General features: G+C 51.4%; 1 protein-coding gene across 5 annotated transcripts in view; it reads left to right on the top strand.

The window, feature by feature from the left end:
• Positions 1 to 22,088, top strand: part of ARHGAP26 (Rho GTPase activating protein 26) — a 104,766-nt gene that overhangs the window by 28,488 nt on the left and 54,190 nt on the right. For all 5 annotated transcript variants that reach the window (XR_006180925.1, XR_006180927.1, XR_006180926.1 and 2 more), the window contains exons 11-12: positions 2,443 to 2,521; positions 18,347 to 18,383. Coding sequence is in view for 2 of the 5 variants with exons in the window: in XM_042881557.1 (XP_042737491.1) it covers positions 2,443 to 2,521; positions 18,347 to 18,383 (116 nt within the window). In the remaining 3 variants the exon portion in view is untranslated. The remainder of the gene's footprint in view (positions 1 to 2,442; positions 2,522 to 18,346; positions 18,384 to 22,088) is intronic.

Genomic DNA, 22,088 nt, shown 5'->3' with positions numbered 1-22,088 from the left:
ATGTGGGGCTGGCTGTAGATGTGGGGCTGGCTGTAGATGTGGGGCTGAGGACAGCTTTGTGCTGCTGGGATGGATGGGATGCTGGCCCGGCCATCCCAACCTGAGCGCGTGGCACCCCGTGGGCACGGTCCCAATGAATAATGGATGAGCCATAATGTGTGGGGTGCATTTGGAATGCGTCACAGCCAGGAAGATGGTTGTGCTCGGGAAAGTGGTGCAATGGATGCTCTGGCAAATGAGCACTGTGGGAGGAAATGCAGAGCTGTTTGCAATGTAAATGGATTTTTAATTCGGGTTTGCAGCCCCTCCCTGCACGCTGGTAAGTTTGGCTTTGAAGTGAAGCCCAAAGAGTTGTTATCGCTCAAAGGCAGAACAAACATTTTCCCATTATCGCTTCTGTCCTGTGCGTGGGGGAACCTGGCACTGGAGATACCTGCACTGTCTTTCTGGGACCTTGTCAGTTCTCTTAGGGGCCAGCATCAATTTTACTGGAGTGAACAGTTTCAATGTGTTTGTGTTGTTGTTTCACGGGAGACAGAGATCTCTATTTCCTTTGCCCTCCCTGGGTTGCTGGAGCTCCCCCGCCAGCCGGCCTGAGCTTGGGCTGAGCTGCCCACCGCCTGCCTGCATTGAGGGGGAGGGAGCTGCCCCCAGCCCATCTCCAGCCCCTTGGCCCCTCAGCCCTTCTCCTGCTGCCCCTGTCTCCCCCAGACCACGTTGTCTGCACAGCACTGAGCTTTGTTCCCTGTGCTGACAGCATTCGGTGCTGGCTGTTGAGCGTTTTCTCTCTCAAATGGGGTGATGGTTAAGTGGTTTCCTCTTCCCTTCGAAATGAGTAAACTTCCAAACCACTAAGCTGGTGAGTATGGAATGACTCACCAATAGGATTAGCGGAGATCAAATACATTATGTCTGATTTACTTGGACCTGGATTTGTTGCAAGCCTGAGCATGCTGCTGCTGCTGCTGCGAACCTGCGCTGGGCTGCCTTGCGCGTGCTGCGAGTGAGCCCTGGGGTTGGCTGGCGAGGGGTTATTTCTCTGTTCCTTGCCCTTAAGTACCACAGAGCGATGGGAACGGGCCAAAACCACCACACTGAGCATCCCTGTTCATGCTGTCATCTCTGACAGAGGATCAGCTCCTACCAAGAACTGAACAGCTTTTGTGCAGTGATCCTCTCCCGCTGGATCGCTTTTAGAAAGTGCAAGTCAGAAGTGAGCCCTGTTCCCAGGCCGTGTGGAGTTCTGCATTTAGTGGTCCCAAAGCATGCAACTGCCATGGCTCTCTGCCTCACCCCTGCGTGTTTCCTGCTGCAGGGCTGGGGCAGCTGTGTTTTGCTGGGTTGGGAGCTGCAGCATTACGCTCTCTCTGCTGCAATACCTTCTGAGAATGAACCCTAAAATCCCCCAGGCATTGCTGCAGACAGCTCTGACAGCCACTCCTGCTCATGCTGGATACATGCCTGTGTCTTCCCTGTTGCCAGGGCTTCTGCCCGCTCTCCTCCTGCAGAAATAGCAGCTGCACTGTGCTAATGCATCTGAAAATAGCCTGGAATGGAACAGACCGGGCCAACCGAACAGAACAGAAAAACTCATTGGATTTGCCACCTCAGCTGTGTCACTGAGCCCCTGCGGGTCCCGGGGTGCTGAGGGGCAACCTGTGTTCCATGGTGTGCTGCACCAGGAGCTGGAGGGTGCTCTGCTGTGCTCAGTCAGTCACGACTTTGGTGACAGAACAAGATAATTGAGTGTTAGCTCCTGGTGTGGGAAGGGCAGAGCAAGGTCGCTTGGAAGTGGTGGAGGTGGTGCTGGCCCTGAGGCGAACGCCTGGCTGGTTTTGTTCCCTGACCCCCCCTGCTTTGCGTGCCAGCACTTGGGCCTGTTCTTTCCCCTTCTCATTAAAATAAATAAGCAGCCACAGAGTTGGTTTTAGCGTGTAGCTCGGGGGCTGTTGTGTGGCTAAGAGCAGGGGTCAGGGGCACAGCACGGTCACACTGATGTGAGCGTTTCGGGGACAAAAGTGTTGAAATTCCTGATGCAGCAGAAGGTCCCCCTGTGAGCTGGTGCTTGGGGTGGTGGGACATGGAGTGTGGGGACACAGGGGCGTCCTGCTTGCTCAGGTGCCTTCCGTGTCCATTACGTGGATGTGCTTTTAGCTCAAAGGCAGATGAGCTGTCTGGGGTGCAGCGTCACAGAGTGCCTGTCATACTGTAAAACCACTGCAAATGTGTGTTGATTATTGGAGATGCCTTCTGCTCCTTTTTGGTCCTGGCTGGGACCTGCAGGGACTTCCCAGAGCGGTTAGGCTGGCATCAGCCGCACCGTGCTGGGGCTTGGCGAGGAGGAAGGTCGTCATCTTTCTTTCTCTGTTTTACACAAGAACTTAATCTGTGTCTTGTTTTCTGACCTGCAGCTTATTTATGGTATTCCCTTTCTCCCTGCAGGCCCGGCGTGATCACCATGCAGGCGCTTTCGGAGGAGGACCGAAGGCTTTGGATGGAGGCAATGGACGGCCGGGAGCCGGTGAGCAGAAACATTGGTGCAGAAGTATTGGAGGAGAGCATGGAGAGCTCTCTGTAGCCTGGGGCAGCTCGCTGGCCACAAAGCAGGCAGCCACGCAGCGCCTGCCAGCCGGCCCGGGAGCTGCATCGTGGGCAGAGCCCCTGCCGAGAGAATAGCTTAATCCTTTGGTTAAATATTTGAGGTAATACTGTATCTCCTGTGCTCCAATTGCTCGAAGGTGTGGTGGAAGGGAGGTGGGTAGGCTTGGCCAGCACAAACACGCTGCTGTGCTGTGCTGAAAGGAAAACACGGCAAAAAGAGCAGTAGAAAAAAGTACGCTGTAGATTTCTAGGGCTTTCCGAGTCCTGCAACTCGTCTGGCAACCGTTTCTGGGTCTTACAGAGAACTGCAGATCTTGTGTGAGTGGAGGAGTGGAGCCCATTCCCAGTACTCAGTGGTATTCTTCTCAATGCTGTGCTTGCTTCTGCTGTGCCAAAGCTGCACAAGCTGCCTTACTGCTGGGAGGGAATATGGAAGCTTTTTGGAAAACTGAATTTTTTGTTCTGAACACATATGCAGACTTTAGTGCTGAGTTTTCTGAGCTTTGCCCTGCTCTGACTGGGCTGCTGCGGATGAGTGCTGCATGGGCTCTGTGTGTCGGTGGGATAGAGTGGTCCCATCCAGCAGTGGCAGTGCCACCATTGTGGAGGAGCCCATGGGTGCCAGGTGCAGCACAGTGTGGGCCTCTGCCTTGGCATTATTGGGAGCATGCAGGATGTGAAAATAAACTTTGCAGGCAGTTGGAGCCACGGCAGGACCATCCACGTGTGTTTGTGGAGTAAATGTCTGCTACTGGGCTGGAGCTGGGATCTGGCAGCCAGAGTTGGATCCACGTGGGGATCAGGATGGCCAGGTCCAGCACAGCCCTGTGGCCTCAGGCTGGTGCTGGTTTGAGCAGAGCCCTCCCCCTGCAATGTGCAGAAAGGTCCTTGTTTGTCAAAAAGCATTCTTTAAGCCACGTGGATACGCACGGGGCTGAGCGGTGAGCGCTGGAAGGCACGTGCTGGGTGTAGTCGAGCAGCTTGCTATTGAAAAACCTGCAGTGATTCATACACCCGGATGGCTGTGTGTGTGAGGCGCTGTGCTGTATCTCAGATGAAGCATTTCATTCAGGATTTCAGCTGGGATTCAGCCTGGAATCAGGGATTCACTTGGCAATTCAGGTGTGATGGGACTTTGGGAGATTTCTGGTCCAGCCTTCTGCTCCAAGCAGGTTATTGAAGCCAGGCGAGGAGGCAGACTTACTGCCCTATGGGGCACCAGCTCTGCTGCTTGGCCACCCTCAGTAGGAGAGTTTCTCCTATACCCATTCTGAGCATCTCCAGTTCCAGTGTGCACCTCTTGTCTGCCATCCTGCCATGCTCAGCTCTGAGCCTGGCGCTGCCTTGTGATGCCTTGTTGGTCTGAGGGTTGCTCCCAGGTCCCCGTGATGCTGAACAAGCCCCTCTCCGAGCCAAGTGAAGCCCACTTCCTAACAGGGCATGTGCTGTGCTGTGTAGCTTGGACCTACCACTGATGGTGATCACACCTTTCTGCCACTCCCTTGAGTCACGTTATGCTTCTGGGATAGAAATGCACATTTACACCTGCAAACACACCATTTCCAAGAAGAGGAATTGTGAGAGATGCAAGCACAGAGGGCAGAAAAGAGACTCAGTATGCTTTGCCTGCTCAGGACAACCCCTGCTGTCTTTCTATCATCAGCTCTGCTTGGCCTGCTCCTTTTGGTCTTGAGCTGAGAGGCTCTGTCCTGGGGCAGCTGTGGTTGGAGGGTCCTCCTGTGTGAGGTTCACCAACCTCGCCAGCTCCAGCATGCAGGCTGTCTTGTTCCTTCTGAAATGTACTTCTGTCTTGGGTTGTGTGACACCCAGATGCAGGATAATATTTTCTGTTTCTTCGCTAATGAAAAGTGTTCTTGCTCATGATTTGAATCAAGGCTTGCTCTCCTTCAGCCACCTCCTTCCCTCTGCCTCACCTCCAGTGAGATGTAGGTGATGGGACGTGAAACCCAAGCACCTGCAACTGCAGCTGCAGGAATGCAATCATCCAGTTGCATTTTTGACTTGCTGATGTTATCAGGATTTGGCGCAATAGTCAGCTGGTGTTGTAGGATAGGGTTGCAGAGGTGTAGCCAAAGATTTTGAGTGTTTGTGAAGCCCTACACATGTGAAAGGTTCTGTGAAGTAACAGATGCAGGACTGCCTGGATTGGCCTGTTCCAGGGTCTGATCACATTAAGTCATTCAAAAAACCCACAGGTCTTCATGCTGCCGCCTGTGGATTTCTGTTCTCCCCTGTCGTGCCCATCAACTTTGGGTAGCTGGCTCATCCAGCACATCAAGGATTGTTGCTACTCATTGATGCAATACCTGCTGGCACTGAAGTGCTATGGGTGCTCAAACCTGGCCTTCCAGGTGCGCTGTGGGAGCCATGGGAATGGAGCCTGGGTGGCAGTGGGTCCAAGAAGCATTTTTCTGTGTGTGCTGACAGACAGGGTAGCTCCTTGTCCTCGGTTGTCCTCCTTGATCTGTCAAGTGGATTTCTGGTCTGTTTTGTTTGAATTGTGAATTCTTGCCTTGCAGTGTAAGGGTGTGGGGTGTTACCTACACTGCAGAGATTTCCTTGAGGGAGAGACAAGGATTTGATGTTTGGAATCTTAGAAGCATCCATTCTCTGCTTTGACTGCAATTTTATAACCAAAAAAAAACCCTTGTGGAAAGAATGTCTCATTTCCCTTTGGTTTGAATATTGAGTGTGGGAAAGATGGACGTGGTGGGGATGGTAATTCCGTGTGCAAATTCGGGCTAAGGAGAGATTAAAGTGCAGCGGAGTTTGTTTCTTAGTTATAATTAAAAAACTAAAACCAAATGTTGGATTGCATCGTAGGAATATCTAAACATAGAATGTGGGCTACATTAGCTAAGACGTTTGTCGCAACTTGAAAAGATTTATTGTATCTCTCACAGTCAAAGCCGTCTCCAGATAGCAATCATCAGTCTGTTAACTCTTACCACTTGCTATTAATTTGGGCAAAACCCCTGTGCTGATTTTGGGTTTTCTTCTGTGTTGCGGAGGCTGGAAGTAGGGCAAAATGCTAACTGTGTTACAGAGCAATTGCATTCGTCTTTGTTAAGATACTCAGGGTGAGTTTCCTGTGGTTTTTTCCCTCTGGTGATGCAGTTTGTAGTGAGTATGGCGGAGGCTGGAGCGATTCTGAAAGCTGACTGGGGGCTGAGTCAGAAATAAAGCTGTGCTGGCTCATAGTGGTGGCTGTGGTAGGCTGTAGGATTAAGAGAGACGCAAATTAGGCTGTTTGCTTTCTGTCAAAGAACTGAACAAGATAAGCATTTTAGTAAGGTTATGGCTTCGCTTGCCAAGTGCAGCAGGCGTGCCAGCCAAAAGAGATGACGATGTCAGCGGTTCCTGCTGTTACCTTGCAAGCAGGTCGGTAATCTTAGAAATCATTCTCACGTCAGTGCTGATGGAATTGGGATAGTGGGTTTGGAAGCTTTTGGGTCGCAAAAACATTTCTTCGGGCAAACAAACTTAGCAGAAGATTAAGGGTATAAAAAGCGTGTTGAATGGTGTCCCAACCGAGCTGTGCTAATACATTGTCCATAGCCTTAATTTGTGATGGAGAAGTTAGTGTTAAAAGGCAAATGCAACGTCCCGTGATCCTGTCAGAAGGAATAAGAGCTGAGCGGCGCTGTTCTGGCACTTGCATCGTGCTGCCCTTTGCTCGATTTGTTTTGTTTTGCTTTTCTTTTTTGTTCTTTGAGGCAGTGCAAGTCTATAAAAATACAGCAGGCATTTCGTATAGGAGTTGGCTTTGTTTGCACTGTAAAGCTGAGGGCATCACTGGGGACGAACAGTCGGTTCCCACTTGGGCCTGCTGCTGTCATGAGGAGGTGAGGAGTGCAATGGAGGCACACCAGCACTTTTTCCTTTTCTTCTCTGTTCCCCTTCTCTTTGGTTCTTTGTAGGTTTACAAAGATGGGAACAAAGGACAAATCCCTGGCGGGCTTTGGGAGGCTGAAAGCTGGTTGCTGAGAGTGGTGGGTTTTGTTCCGGGTGACCCAGCAGTTGGATCCATTGCCCTGGAAGGGCCCTGCTCCTCTTGGCCCTGCTCCATCCCCCAGAAATAAATATGGTTTCTGCTCCCATTCTGGAATGCTATTGCAGAGCATCACGTCTGTGAGGACCTGAAACCTCCTCTTGGCTCCCCACATACCCAGGTTCAGCAGCATCTGCAGCTCCGTGTGAGGACACTGGGCTGCAGGGCCATCAAGCTGTGTGAAGCTGTCAGGTTTTGGGGGACAGTCAGGTGACAGCTGCGGCGTTGAGTTTTCTGCCTGCTGCTGGGACACCACGCTCGTGTTCCCAACCAGGAGCTGCGCCCGGCTGGAGCTGCAGCGCTGTTTGTCAGCACTGGGAACCTGTGATGTTCAGAAGTGGTTACTTCTGGGTTAATGAAAGACTAGGTGGCAGAAGCCACAAAATGCTCTTAATGGAGACACTTGAAGCCTCTCAGGCCTTCCCTGGGTAATGAAGGTCATTGCTGTAGGTCATCACTTGGAGTTTGTGCCATGCCAGCAGCTTATTAGCCCCATGAAATAAGATGCTTGTGAAGCCTGCATGTCTGAGCTGAGTGCCCACACAAGCACATGGAGCCTCGTCTCCTGGCGCCGGACGCTGCTAGGCATCACAGGGTGCTGCAGGCTCGTGCTCCGTGCAGGGCAAGCAGACACGGCTGTAGTCATGAAGAACCCATTTCCCTTCCTGCAGCAGCCTACAGGCGCTCCACCTCCTGGTGGCGACGCTGGCGCACAAGGCTGGCGGCTGGTGGCTGCGCACCTTGCCCCGCGCTCGGGCTCAGGCTCACCAGGCTCTCCCCACTCCTTGTGTCCCTCAGGGCCGTGGTTGTGGGGACTGCACAAAATGGAGCAGGGTGGCTGTTGGGACGCCATGCGGCTGCGCTCCACTAGATGGCAAGCTGAGACCAGCCCGCTCGTTGCACTTGTGCCCTGGCGCTCTGAGGGCGGTGCTGCCCTGCGCCTGCTGCCCTGGCCTTACAGCAGGGCACTGCGGGCTGGGGGCAGTGATCACTTCCTAGTTTTTCCTCCAATGCTTGGTGCAAGCTAAAGCTAAAACCGCTTCCTTCCTGTGTTGTCCTTCCTCTGTTGCTGTCCCTGAAACAAGCAGTAATTTTGGGAGCAGGCAGTGTTTAAGTGCAGTAAGCCAAGTGTGGGTGGGTGAAGACCTCCAGAGGCTGCAGAACCTCTCGTTGCTTGCTCCCCAGGCAATGGGGTCCTTCCCCTCTGGCCCTACATGGCCCTACCAAGCCCTCCAGCACCTGCAGGCCTGGCGTTGCCACGGTGACCATGGCCACCATCTCAGTCTGTAGGGATGTGGTCCTGTGCTGTCTGCAGGCTGAGGCCATGCTGGGACCCTGCTCAGGTCGGCCCGGGGCAGTGTTTGGTTTGGTTGAGTGGAAGCAACTGCAGTGAAGTGACCGGTACTGGGTAGTGAGGCAGCTGCGTTCCACCCTGCTGGGGTTGTCCATGGCTCGTGCTGTCTGCAGAGGCTGAAGGAGGTAGGCTGTGGGCTCCAGAAGCTCCTACCCCATTGCAGCCCCTTGGCCGTGCTCCCCACCTTGCCGCAGCTCGGTGCACAGGGGCTCATTTGCCAGTGCTGCTCTGGAGACATAATCTAGTGTTTTCATAGCAAAACCCAGCGCCCAGCCTCGTGTTCCTGCCCAGCACACAGCACCTCTCCTCCCACCTCCACCTCACGTATTGCTTCTGGAAATTCTTTCTGGAATTGTTTTTCATTTTCTTTGTCTAATTATACGAAATGGTAAGAGATTAATTTCCCAGTGGAAATGATGTCTTTTGAACTCGATCCAGCACTTTCAGTCTTGGCATTCCTGTCGTTTTGGTTCATTCCAAAAATAAATTAACTTGAAGGACTTCTGTTGCAGCCTGGGGGACGGTGTGGTGGGGAGGGCACGGATTGCCACCTCCCTCGTGTTCCATTGTAACCAACCGGAAGCTGCAAATCTGCTTTATCACTTTAATTCATTTCGTCTCCAGCCCCTCGGAGGTCGCTTGCCTCTTCTGTATTGGTTTTTGTGCTGGGCTCATTAGCTCTGTGTCTGAGCGTTTCCACAAAGCTTGTAAAACCTTCTGCTCCCTGCGCCGAGGATGCGGTGTTTGCAGCGGCTGCAGCTGACGGCAGGGCTTGGGCTGATAAACATCAGCAGTGCTTTCATCCGAGTGCCATGGCCTTACGTTGCCCCAAACAGTCACTGAGGGAAGTGCATTTTTGGAGGTGGTACGAAAATCTTCACGCTGAGCATCTCTGAGTGCAGGGGGTGGTCCTGAGCTGTTTGCTGCCTGCACACGGGCGAGGCGTCGGGAGCCATCACTGCATGTGCCCTCCGGTGCTCCCAAGCATTTGCTCTGTGTTGGTCTGTTCGGCTTTTTCTGTGCCACTCTGACACAAATGTGTGACTGTGGGCCTTCCAGAGAAATACTGTGTATGTTTTATCATGAGGTTTTTCATGGCCTTCATCCTGTCTGGGTTTGTTTGCTTATGGCAAATTCTTTCTTTCTGTTCCACTTTCCATGACCTGGTTCGTTGCAGTCGCTCCATCTCTCCGTTCTGCGCTGAACAGAACATCCTTCCCCTCTCTGCCCCCTCTCCATCTCTAAGTTTCTATTGTTTGCTTTTTCTCTTTGCCTCTAATCAGCTCCTGACCCAGACAACCTAGTGAACTTTCCCTGAACCAAGGCTGCTGTCTCACCCATGTGCTCTCCCTGCCTGGAAGCTCCCGCAGTGCCTCTGACAGCAGCAGCTCAGCTGGGTGAGGTGGGCAGAGCCTGGCCCAGCTCAGCGTCTGCCTGGTTTCTCTGCCTCCCACCATTTGAGATTTTTGGCAAGAAAGCTTGCTTGTTTTTCATCCTTTGTCCTTTTTGGGGACACGATGGTAGAAGAGAATCAGCCTGAACTTTCAAGCTCAGTGATTATGTCAGGTTCCACGTTAGTTTTTGTATCACTTGTGCTTTTATCACAGCCCCCTTGTCTTCCCTTTTCTTTTTTGTAACTGTTTTAAACCTATGAGCGATAACTTTACATTGGGATTATAAGCTTTTGTTTTGTCTCTAAAGCATTTGAGCCGGTGAGGTTGTAAGGCTTGACTTCCTGCTTTTAGGTACAGCTCCAGCCAGTGCTGCTTTGCTGTTTGATATCTTACTGAATCAGGATCACTGCAGCCTTGAGATGTCACGATTCTGTCCCTTCTTTAAAAAGCTGATTGGATCATAAATAGAGAAGAAAAAAGAATCCTGAGAAAAACATTCTAGATCATCTTGAAAAGAGATAAGAGCCCTCAGGACTGCTTTGTAAACCAAAAGCACTATGCCACCCATCGACGTTTGGAAAGTTTGTGACTTCTTCCTGCACTGCTGCTGGGAAATCCAGGAGCTCTGCAGTGGCTTCAGTTTCTGTTTTTCATGTCCTGTGGGTGAATGGCTCATTGTTTCTTTAATGCATTCTTTGTGGTAGCCAGCTTTGGCATGACAGTTTTCTTTGTGGTCTGTGCTGCGCTCCGTTGGCCACAAACGTTGGATTTTGCTCAGAGTGGCAGAGCTGTCCTGACACGAGTGGGTTCCAGCGCCCCTCAGGAGCTGGGAAAGATGCTGGCAGTGCCAGGGGAGCGTTGGCCACTGCTGCTGTGCCGCTGCCTTGTCTTGCTGCTGACAGCAGTGAGGGCTGGGATTGGAGCATCGCCTGGCCGCAGGGCGCCGTGCAGCATCCACCTCTTGTGTTGCACCCACACACTGCTGCAGCACTGCGCCGTTTTCTTTCATTTTGATTCAGGCCAGGAGGTGAGCGTGGTGCTGAGAGGTGCTTGGAGTTTGCTGAGTCCCTGGGGAAGGAGGGCTGATGGAACCTGGACTGCTGCTTGCTGGCGACACGTGCAGCGTGTGTGTGAGCAGCACAGATCCACGGACCTGCAGTGACTTGTTCTGAGTCTGCGTCGGGCGGGGGAAGCAGCTGAAGAAATGGTTGCAGGGTGGCTGCATTGAGTGATTTTGTTCCTGCTTTGATTTGAGCCCAGCTGCCCACCCTTAGGCTGTGTCTGTCTGCTTGCTGGCAGCCTCTGCGGAGAGGCACGAAGCGCCATGAATGGAACAGCAAAGAGCGCGAGCTGCTTGTCTTTCTCTCTTGTGTCACCTCTGTTGTGGAATATTTGAGCAGAAGGTTCAAGAGGCATCTAGAAAGTGAGGGAGTAACTTTATATCAGTAGAATATCAGTAGAATTCTCCGCTGGTTTTAATGGTTATTAAGAGTATTTTTGCTAGTCTAAATGAAAAACTAAAGTAGTCGGTTTGTTGTGCAATCAGTTGTAAAACTTACCACTTTCTTTATTGCCTGTCTTTATTGGTCCTTGCACTTTTTAATAGCGATCTACTGTCACGCCACAGTCCCACCACAGTCTCTGATCTAGGCTTCCTCCTACTCCTGTTTGCTGTCTCAAAGCCTGCCCTTCAAAACTTGAACAGTTTGATGATCCTATTTCTGCTTTGCTGGCCTCTGTCCCGTGCTGCCTTGGGTTTGCTGTCCTGGGCAGGCCTGCAGGGAAGGCAGCAGCTGTATGGGACGCAGGGTGCAGAGCCTGTTGGCTGCCATGTGCTGCAGGTGCAGCTTGTGAGTGCTGTGTGTGAGTGAGTTTCTTACAGAGCTTATCTGTGGAATTTCAGGTCAAAACCAGAAAGGCCTAAACGTCGTGCTGCACTTTTGGAGAGGGGCATTCAGGCAATGTGAAATCTCCATCGGGCTGCCTGCCAGTGCCAGGGGCACGGTGAGCCCAGTGCTGCACACCAGAACCGCGGCGCGAAGCCACTGCACTGCCAGCTCCCTCCGTCTCCTCCCATTCCTGCTGGCTTTCTGCAGAGCAGGGGTGCAGTCAGTGCACACCTGGCCTGACAGGCAGCCTGCAGCACGAGCAGCTGTGCAACCTGGGGCTACAAGTGCTCACCACAAAGATGTTGCAGCCTTGGCACCAACCCACCCAGCATTGTTTGGAACAACTGGGCAGTGAAGAGCCTCTTTTCACCCAGCAGGAATGCAAGGCATGGCTGTGTTACAGTTATTTTAAAAGCAAAGGTGACACTGTTATTTAAAGGCAGGTTGGTTTTGTGTTCACGCTCCTTGCTGGTGGTGGATGTTGGGTGGAGGAAGGGTGTGTGTGAGATAGGCAGCTACGAGGCTGGCTGGGCTCCAGCAGGGCTGCTGGAGGTGTGCGTACTGTTGCTCAAGGATCCTTGAAAAGTTATGGGCAGCTGTTAAACTGGGAGAAGTTTTCACTTTTAGTCAGACTCCTGAGCGGCCCTAATATATCTGCTCCACTGCACTCACTTAGAAATGCTGCTCTGTGAGCCTATAAGCGCCTCAGTTATTCCAAAAATGTATTTTTCTAAACCAGTTGACCTTTAGTTACATTGTTCTGGAGACTGCTGTGTATCTAACATGCTTTGTGCCCCGTTGCTTCCACCTACCCTCTTTCTGTTTGTTAATTTCCATGCTGTCTGCAGCTCGGTTTCCATTTACCATTTAGATGGGGTGAGCTGACGGTGTGACCCCAGGAGGTTCTTCCTATGGCTGCCCAGGTGATTTTTTTCCTTAGGTGACAAAGGCAGTGGTTATATAAGTGAGCTGAGCTAAGCAGTGCAGCTGGCTGGCGGGCAGCCCACCCCGCTTCAGCCTCGGAGGCTCTTGGGAATGCCTGCACTTGCAATAAAACGTGGGCTTGTTTTTAATTAGAACCATCATTTAGTTCAGCACGGAGACACAGAAGAGCAGGACCCATTTAGAGGATTCAGACCCCGAGATGCCTCTCTTTAATAAACCTTTTCTTGCTTTTAATCAAACACAGGCGTCCATGCGAGTTCTGAGCTGAAATCTGTGCTGGAAGAAGGGAGATGGAGCGAGGCGGGGCAGTAGCTGTGCCTGCAGCACGTCAGTGCAGTGCTAAACAGTGGGTTGGGAGGGAAGGAAGGAAGGAAGGAGCTGCCAGGGACCCTGGCACCCTCTTCCAAGCGAACAGCCCTCATCTGAATGACATAAAGCAGCACTTCACAGCAGGTTTCTGCTGCCCTGCCAAGTCTTTCGCTTTGGAGGCAAGGCTTTTTCCTCCCTTCCCCCTGCAGGGAGGCCTGCAGTGATGTGGGCTGGGAGAGATCTTACTCCTATCTGTGCTGTTCTGGCTCACAGAGCAAGGAAGGTTATTTCTAGCCACAACACATTGTAGTCTAGCTCTGAAAATCCTGCTTGTAGTACGAAAACCTGGCTCTCGGACAAAAATAGAACAGGGTTGATAAGGCAGAGCCAGAAACAAGGGCTGATTTCATCAAGGTTGCCAGGTGTCCTGCTTTTAACAAGGAAATATGCTGCTTTGTACATGAGCCTTCTTGCTCTGTGCTTTGCTGGCATCCTCCTGCTGGGCTGCGTCCCAACCGAGCAGCTCCTCTGCAGCAGTGCCAAGGCTGCTCGGGCGTCAGGTGCTGAGGATCCTGCCTGGCATGGCACAGCATGTGCTGATCCTTCTTTTTTCCTCTGTTTTCTTTCCATTTCCCCCCTTCCCTGCAGCAGTAGAGGTCAGGGTTACAAGGTGCCTTCCCCTCCCCAGGCATGCCCAAACTGTCTCACGAGGGGGCCCAGGTGCCCGGGCCCAGCTCTGGGCAGTGCTGTGCTCTCTGAAGGGGATGCAGCGATGGCGCTGGGCAGCACAGGGCTGACGTGGTGCTGCACCTGATGACCTTCAGCCCTGTCTTTTGGGATCACAGCAGGGCTCAGAGCCGCGCTCCCTGAGCCCAGGGGCTGCAGCTGGCGCTGGGGGGTCCCAGGTTGGCAGCTGGGGGAGGCAGGGCCCTGTGCACCTCTGCCTGTTCAGCCTGTTCTTCTGGTGCAGGACCAGCCATTTGTCTGGCCCCACTGTGAACCTGGTGGCTGCATCAACTGCACAGAAGACAAGACAGAAACACGATAGTTGCCATGTGTAAATAAGTCAGCATTGGCATGCCTTGCCAGAAGAGGTGGATAACTCACAGATCTGTCTTGCTCAGAAGTCCATGGAAGTGCTTTCATCCAACAGCAATTTGGGGATGTGAGTAGCTAACTCCTGCTGTTTGCAATCAGGAAAAATGTTCCATCCAATTATACTAAAATTATGCTTGAAGATACAATTTTATCACTTTCTTTTTCTCTTGAGTTGCTGTGAAATAATGGAGTATTTGGCAATAAAAAACAGCAAAAACAAAGTAATGCCTTCGACACTGAATATGTGCTAAATAATTCACGGAGGCTTTACTCTCTTGAAATCATTCTGAGTTACCCAACATCTTGAAAACCTGTTTGTCATTTACAGTGTGTTTGCTGTGGTTCATCAGAGGGCTTTTCTGCGTGCTGCTGCAGCTGTGAGGGAATGCAGGAGTTTGCCTTCTCTGGTCTTCTCCTGAGCACTGTTGTTCTGGGGCCTGTTTTTGTCCAGGGATTTTCATAAGCCTTTTCCACTATGGTCAGTGCTGCTCAGGCTTTTTACACTTTGTGGGGATTGGGAAGAAGTGTCTGTGGTTGATCCTGATGCATTTCAATTTCTGTTGTGCTCTGAAGAGGTTGAGAATGTTGGGATCTGGACTGTGGTAAAACGATTGAGGCTTTGTTGGAGTTCAAGTGAAGACAGTAAGAGAGAAGGCTCTTCCAGGCAGTTCTGTACCCTCTGTCTCCTGCAGGACCATGGGGCAGGTGGACGAAGGGCTGGGCAGGAGTCCCAGCACGCAGTCCTTGCAGTGCCACACAGTGCCTGGCCTTGGCCCAGGTCTTTGAATGAACCTGAGGGGTGGGCTCTGGCTGGTATGCTGTTTATGACCCTACTTTCCCCTTTAATTTATTAAGAAGTTCCAAAAATGTGTGTGTTTTGCCTTTCTGTATCTTCACAACCTGCCCTCAGGTGGCTGGCAAGCCAGTTGGACAACCAATGTGGGAATGTGATGATTTCTATTTATAAAGTTTTGGCTTCTTCGTCTTCTGAGCTGAAAGTTGAAAAACTCGTTCGTGGCTGTTTTGAGCATTTCTGACTATGAATCACAAGGAAATTGCATAATGCTGCAGCGCTTCCTTCTATTGCTCCTGGCTTTATGAGCACCGCTCCTCCGGGGAGGCTGGGGAAGTACCTGCTAGTCTGAATGCGCTGGAGGAGCAGGTCCAGCACGAGGACTGCGTGGATCCTGCCATCGTTCCGACCACCTTCCTGCCAGGTGGTTGGAGTGGTGGGATCGTGCTTCCCTGGAGATGGACATCCCTCCATCTGTGGGGGCAGAGCAGGGCTGCTGGCGTTGCTGTGAGTGGAGGCTTTCTGTCAACCGCTGCTGCCTTCGCCTCACAGGGGCAGGTGGTTTGTTGCTCTGGTTTTTGGCTATCTGGGCAAAATCTGGTACTGATACTCAAAGCTGGCAGATGTCAGGAGCTGTGCAGAGCTTTGTGCAGCCTGCAAGGGTTAAGGCTTTGTTTGGGCCGTTTTGATTTTTAAGTAAAAACCTCTTCTGTTTATGGAATGCAGTTGTTTTCTGCAAGGCTGTGTGCAAACATGCAATGGCCATGTGAGAGCACAGTTAATTTATGGTGGAGCTTGGTGGACTTCGTAGCCAAACCAGTGTGAAACCTGAAATGAGGAAATAAACATAAAATTACTCAACACCTCCTTTTCTTAGTTCCCCTTCCAAACCCCAACTTGCTTCTTTTTTCCTTTCCTTTACCCACAATCCAGCTTCACCCCAAGCAGCCCACAGGCAGGCAGTTGAGTGAGCACAGAGCCAACAGCTCACATGTGTGCCATTTACATAGGAGCAGGTTGTAAAAACTGGTAAACTCGATTCTTGTTGATTTCCTTGTGTGCAAGCAGAGGCTGGTATCAGGCTGCACATGGTGACTGCAGGAGAATTTTAGGGTATGAATGGTGGATCTTAGAGGATTTTTGATAAAGAATATCTACAATTTAGCCTTTTTTTTTATTAGCTACAGCTGCAAGGTAGGTGGGGTGTGGTGGAATTGTAGGGGATGGTGCAGGTGGAACATGCACAGCTTGTAACTTGGTTTGTGCCAGCAATCGATGCGGACTTGGGCATGGCAAATAGCAAGAACCTCTTTAGAATTCGGCACCATTTCGCTGGGCAGCTGAGATGTGTGAGGCAGGATCTTAGGATCTTGTGCTGTAGGCCCTGTGTATTACCAAGGCTGTTCTGGAAGCGTGGAGTGTTGATGCCTATGGAATCAATTGGGGCTGAATGAACTTTGCCATGCCGAGGCCCTGAGCTGGTACCTGCTGGCCACCCCTTGGAAACTCTTGTCCCAAAAATCTCTTTCTTCAGAAGGCTTTCGGTGGTACAGCAAAAGGGTTTCTTTTACAAAGTAGTGTTTGTTTTGGAAAAGGGGAGGGTATTGCAGAATCGGGGCTTAAAACCTTGATGTTGTAGAATGGTGTTAATGCATTGCCACTGATGTGGATAAAAGGTTTGTCCTGAGCAAGATAGGTGTAGGAGGACAGCATCTCCTTGTTTTATGGTTGCGTGGTTGACTCTGGATGAAATTTCCCTTATAGAACGTGCATGCTTTGCAATTAATGGCACAAGTGTGTTGTGTTTCCTTGTCTGTCCTTTCCCTTTTTGTAAAGAACAGTCTGATGATTAATAACCTCTTTGTGGTTTTGCTTAACCAAACTGGAAGAACAAATATGCAGGCAGACACATTTCCCCCTGGAGCTGTGGTGCTGTGTGCCATCACTTGGAGCTGCAGGAGCAGCCCCAGAGAGCTGGGCAGTGCAGGCAGAGCGCAGGACAGCAGGCACTGAAGCTGATGGGATCCCAAGGACAGGAGCTGGCGTTCACTGTGCAGGAGGTGGCTGGGCTTGGACCACAGCCCTGGGCACAGCAGGATGCTGGTGTCCAGCTCGTCTGGGATGGATATGGCAACCTGCTGATGGAGCATAACGCCTGACTTGCCCTTCTGTTCTATGCAGTGCTCAGCTGTAAGCCTGGGCTCCTGTGGGTGAGCTGCAGCAGGGGAGCTTGTAGTGTGAGTGCTGACCTGCGGAGGGGTCTCACGCCCTGCAAGCCCCCGCTGGGTGGGACTGCTCCCAGCCCGTGTCTGTGCTCCCTTCAGCAAGTCTCCAGTGGTGAGACTGAGGCTGGAGAGGAATGCATCTTACTGGAGAGCTGCCCTCGTGGCCACGGCTACAAGGCGGCCCCACGGGTGGAAAGCCTGCTGTGTGCTTCCTTCCCTCTTTTCACTTATTTTATTTTCTTGATACAAATGCTGTTCCTGGAGGAAAACTCGCTTGCTGACTCTGGCTGTTTTTGCTGCTGAATCATCCCCCAGCTTCCAGATGTGGGATGATGGCCTTTCTTCTGCAAACAAAAACCCCACTTCTCCTTGTACTGCACAGACCCATCCCCTGGGGGGCAGCTGGGGAAGGTGCTCCTTGGGAATGCTGCAGGAATGTTGCAGGTTTTGGAGCCTGGGAAACACCTGGGCTGCAGCACCCAGGAGCTGCTTGTGGATCTCTGCATCCTTGGGGTTAATGTCACTAATTGGGAGCCCTGGCTGGAGCATGTCGTGAGCTGCATGATGGTGGCTCAGGGCCTCATTGCCACCCTGCTCTCCCGGATGCTCTGCTCATTGCTGTGCTGTGCGTTGCTATCAACAGTGCTGTTGGAAACTTTCCTTCCCCACCTGCTATTTCTGGATGCAGCATGTGGTTAAATCAGAGCACCAGGCCCTTGGAAGAGGGCTCCCAGCTTTGTTCCCTGCGAGAGGAAGGGTGTGCACGCCGATGGCTTTGTTTAGCAGCCTACACAGGCATTTCTTCCTGTTACAGTGGATGCTGCCATGCTCAGCTCCACCTTGTGATGCTGACGGAGTGCTGCGTGTGTGTTTTAGTTTGGGCTCTGGGTTGGTGAAGGACTTTTGTTGTTTTTTTCTTTAACCGTCTTCATCTGTTGAGGTTGAGAAGCACAACCTGTTTGAAGGCTGACCTCCTCAGCCACGCTTTTCATTATGCTGGGCTTTTAAACCATGCTTAAACTGTGATTAACGCCCTCCGTTGACATTTTCCCGTTTGCTTCTGTCCAGTAAAGCACTGCTTTTATCTGAAGTAGCCTGGCTGTAATGTACTCAGGACAGGTGGATGAGGGGCAGCTTTCACACATAGGGTGCCATCACAGTGCTGGCTGAGGGCGGCTCATCCTGCTGCAGTTCAGCTGCTCTGTGAATTCATGATGTTTCCTTTCTCTTTGCCTGACTCATCTACTCACTTGTAGGTACACGTGAGTGGGGACGGCTCCCAGATTCTGTGATTCTGATTCCCTGCTCCTTGCCCAGCATGCACCCCCCAGGTGCTACTGCAGTGCCCATAACATATAAGGGGAATCATTGGCTTTACTCTAAGGTTATGTCCTTTATAACAGAAGACTTCAGAAGAGCAGAATGCCCACCTCTGTTGTGTTTCAAAGCCCATGAAGTTTTCATTCCCACCCAGCCGGTGCCATTTGTCCACAGTTCTTTTTGGAAAGCGTTCTGGTTGTTGGTACAGCTCTGGCTGCTGCAGTGTGCCGTCCTGAGGGGTACAGCTCTGTGCTGGCCTGGGGGTCTGGCTGGGGGGGCGCTGAGGCCAGGCTGCTTCCCAGCTGCAGCCAGCATCTTCATGAGACTTTCTTCTTGTGTTTTCCAGGTCTACAACTCGAACAAGGACAATCAAAGCGAAGGCAGTAAGTATATATATATATATATATATATATATGTGTGTATTTCTTTAAGCAAACCCTTGAGAAATGAACGGGCTCCTCCATTTGCTGCAGCAGGGGTGCTGGTGGCATCCTGCAGTCAGTAGCAGCTTGCTTGGCAGAACCAGAGCCTGGAGGATGAGCTTGCTTTTTCCAGGGGGAAAGTGGAACACAAATGTAAAGACTGTGGAGTTCTTACCTGATTGAAATTGTCAACAGCACCCCTTCAAAAACAAACAAAAAAATTCAACAAAAAACTTGGCTATTTTTAACTGTGCTTCATGCAATCAAAGACCTGAGTCAAGACAGCACTTGTTTCTCCTCCTAGACAAGTAGTTGTACCTGGTCCTGGCTCTCGGGTCCTTTGTTTCAAAGCTCTTCATTGAGCCACTTCCCAGTAGGTCTGAATTTGCCATAATTGCAACATTCAGAACTGATCCCTTCTCTCCTTCCCCCAAAGTCATTGGTCATGCAAGAGCCTGACCCACACCGATAGTAAATTGTTTGCTTTTGTGCTGCCTCAGTCAGGGCATTTTTCTCACCATAATAGGTATAATTTGCAATTAATTTTCCTCACGCCCATTTTCAGCCCTTGCATGGAACAGTCGCTTCCTCACTTCTGCTCTCTGTCCGTGTTGGTCTTCCATGTTGTCGTTTTGGTTTTGTGCAGCCCAGGTGATGCTCGGGGGGTTGATCACTGGGCTTCACACCCATGGGCACAGAGTGCCCTCACTGAATGTGGAGTCTGTGTAGCGCACTTCAATGTGTTCTGTTTTACAGAGGATCAAAATATGGTTCCTAGGGACAGAGAACAGGACTTGCTCAATTCTGTCCTAATCTGGCCATTAATTGTCACTGCTCTGTTCCCTACACACAACCCCTGGCTGTGCCAGGACAGTATGTGCCGATTTGGCTCAAGGAGCTGTGTTAAAAAACCATTTTCTGAACTTTATGGAGGGGTGATGCAAAAGCAGGGAAACGTTTGGGATGGGGGCGGGGAGGGAGGAGGAGCAGTGAAGCAATCCCTGCTTCTGAAAGAAGTGCTTGTCAGGCTGTGGCCTTCCCATCTTACGTGCTGTCAGCCGGCAGTCCTTGTGGGGCTGGTAGTTGCGCTGCAGTCATCCTGCAGAGCAGCGCTTTTGGCGATGGGAAGAGCACGAGTCAGATGTGTTCATGGCTTTCCCAAGGTCATTCGTGTTGTCTAATCCAGGATTGCAGCTGCCAGGCTTGCGGCAGGCGCCATGTAGAGGCTCCTGAATGCTCACCTAGGGTTTCTTTGGGAAAGGGCTGCCTGAGGTTCTCCTGCCCAGGGTGGGACCTGGGGTATGCTGGGGGCTTTGAGCATTTCACCGGCTCATCTGGCTGCAGGCGGCCTCCCTGGGCCAGCTCCCAGCCCCCAGCAGCTCTGGGAAGTTGTGTGTACGGCTCTGGTGGTCATGCAGCCCACGCTGCTGTCGTGCTGTGCTCTGAGGCTGTTCAGCATTTGGCAAAGGCTTGGGAGGCTCAGACAAAGACCGAATGCCAAGTTTCTCCCTGCTCGCCTTCACCAAACAAATACTGGGGTTTAATCAGCCCAGGGGGCTGTGGCAAAGCTGCTCATCTTTCAGTATCTTGTCCGTGGTGACTGTCCATCTGAAAAATGAGAACATCTCCGTGTCTCTGCTCTGCAGACCCAACCACAGTGCAGCTTTGTGGTGAGTTGGGACCCCAGGGTTAGGGCTGCTCCTGCACAGCCCGGTGGCCATAATTTCACACGTGCCTATGACCAAACTGCTGCTTGCTGTGCTCTGACACCTGGCTGTGCTTTAGCACATTAGAACCATGTCTGCAGCAGGCTGCTGGCCTCACCAGCCCCACTTCAAATTGATTTGGAGGCTGGCTCTGTGCCACGGAGCCCTTGTTACAGGAACTTCCTATAAGGACTTGAAATGACTGTAATGATTGAATGGAGTCCGGATGCCGTGCCTGACCCTGAAAACCTATATAACTCTGCTTCCTGCCTTACTTATGCTGGTCTGAAAGAGAATGAGACTGGGAGTTCTATAGTGAGGTCTGCTTTTTGGTCACTATCTAATTTTACAGAGCTTTTGGATTTTACATCCTGCTGTGTGGCCAGATGGCCATCAGCCTGCGGGGTGATTTATCTTAATCTTCTTTGGGAGCTGGGAGGAAGCAATGCAGAGTGCTGGGGGCTGAGTGGGTATCAGTGCACTGCTAGAGCTGGGTGGATTGAGATGTGCTGCTTCTCAAATGAAGGGGACTTGCTCTGCTCTGTGGAAATAATCATAGAATCTTTTGAGTTGGAAGGGACCTTTAAAGGTCATCTAGTCCAACTCCCCTGCAATGAACAGAGACATTATAGCTCAGTCAGGTGCTCAGAGCTTGGTCCATCTTGGCTTTGTATGTCTTCAAGGGACATCCACCATCTCTCTGGAACAACCTGTGCCAGTGCATCACTGCCCTTATTGTAAAAAATATTTTCCTTATGTCCAATCTCAGTCTCTCCTCTTTTGGTTTGAAATCATTTCCCCTTCTCCTATCCCAGCAGACCCTGCTGAAGAGTCTGTCCTCTTCCTCTCCTCACTGCTTTCACCTCCTTTTTTCACATCCACTTGATTCTCCACCTGTTCAGGATGGAAGCACGGCCCTTCCTGGTGGTCCTTGTTCCCCACAGCTTGGCATCTCTGGTGCTTTGAGACAGCTAAGACTGAAAACTCATTTCTCTCTGGTCTGCACTTGGTTTCTTTCTTCCTTGTGGCTTTTAAAACCACAGTGGTGTTTGAAAAAAGTTCATAACGATCGTGATTGTGATGGCACTGTGTTACACGACACAGAATTGCGTAGTGGGGAATGCAGGGGAGCTGGCTTTGGCCTTGCATTGCCTTGGCTGATGCGTACACGTCTGGAGCCAGCAGGGTTACATGTGGCTCAGCAGGGCCGGCTGTGCCTTCGTGCCCCTTCACTGATGCTCTGAGATACCATATCAGCATAAAGTAGAAGAATTAGTGGATTAAATAGAAATAATCTGGTAGGCAAAAATAGGACAGGATGAGACCGGCTCAGTAGCGCTGGGAATACGATGTTACACGAAGGTCAGATAAATATTTGTGTGTGCAACATTGGTAGTACAAATGATATGCATCACCTTTGTATCTCAGCAGTGCTTTGAAATGTTGCTCTGGAACGAAGAGCCTGTGATGTGTATCTTGGGCTGGAGGCTGTGTTTTACGTCTGTCCCCTGGGGAGCCTCCATGGACAGGGAATAACGGGAGGAAGGGTGTAGCTTTGCTTTGTGGGCAGAGTACAGCACTACCCTGCTAATAGAAGGCTGCGGGTCTGCTCCCAGTTATGATGGAGAGGCAGTTTTAAATAGATAGGATGGGGATTAGGGATGCCTGTTGTGAGGAGTGCAGATAGGCTGTGCTTTTCTCTGGTGGGTCTGAGGGTTTGCTCTTCACTGCTGCCTTCCCTCTCTGTGCAGCCCCCAAAGGCAGGATGGTCTGCAGCTCCTTCCTTTCTCAGCACTCCCAGCCTGCAGACATCAAACAGCCCAAGCCCAAAGCTGCCGACCATTCTGCTGCTGGAGTGAGTGGAGCCAGCAAAAGGGTCAGGGCTGCAATGGATACGAATCTGACTTTCATCTGTGCTGCTGCAGTTCGGAATCATTGGGTAAATTAATGAGATAAAGGG

The sequence above is a fragment of the Lagopus leucura genome, unplaced genomic scaffold (assembly GCF_019238085.1).
Source record: "Lagopus leucura isolate 7727_CA_CO unplaced genomic scaffold, USGS_WTPT01 Super-Scaffold_100030, whole genome shotgun sequence".
Taxonomy (NCBI): domain Eukaryota; kingdom Metazoa; phylum Chordata; class Aves; order Galliformes; family Phasianidae; genus Lagopus; species Lagopus leucura.
This window is presented reverse-complemented; position numbering and strand designations above follow the sequence as displayed.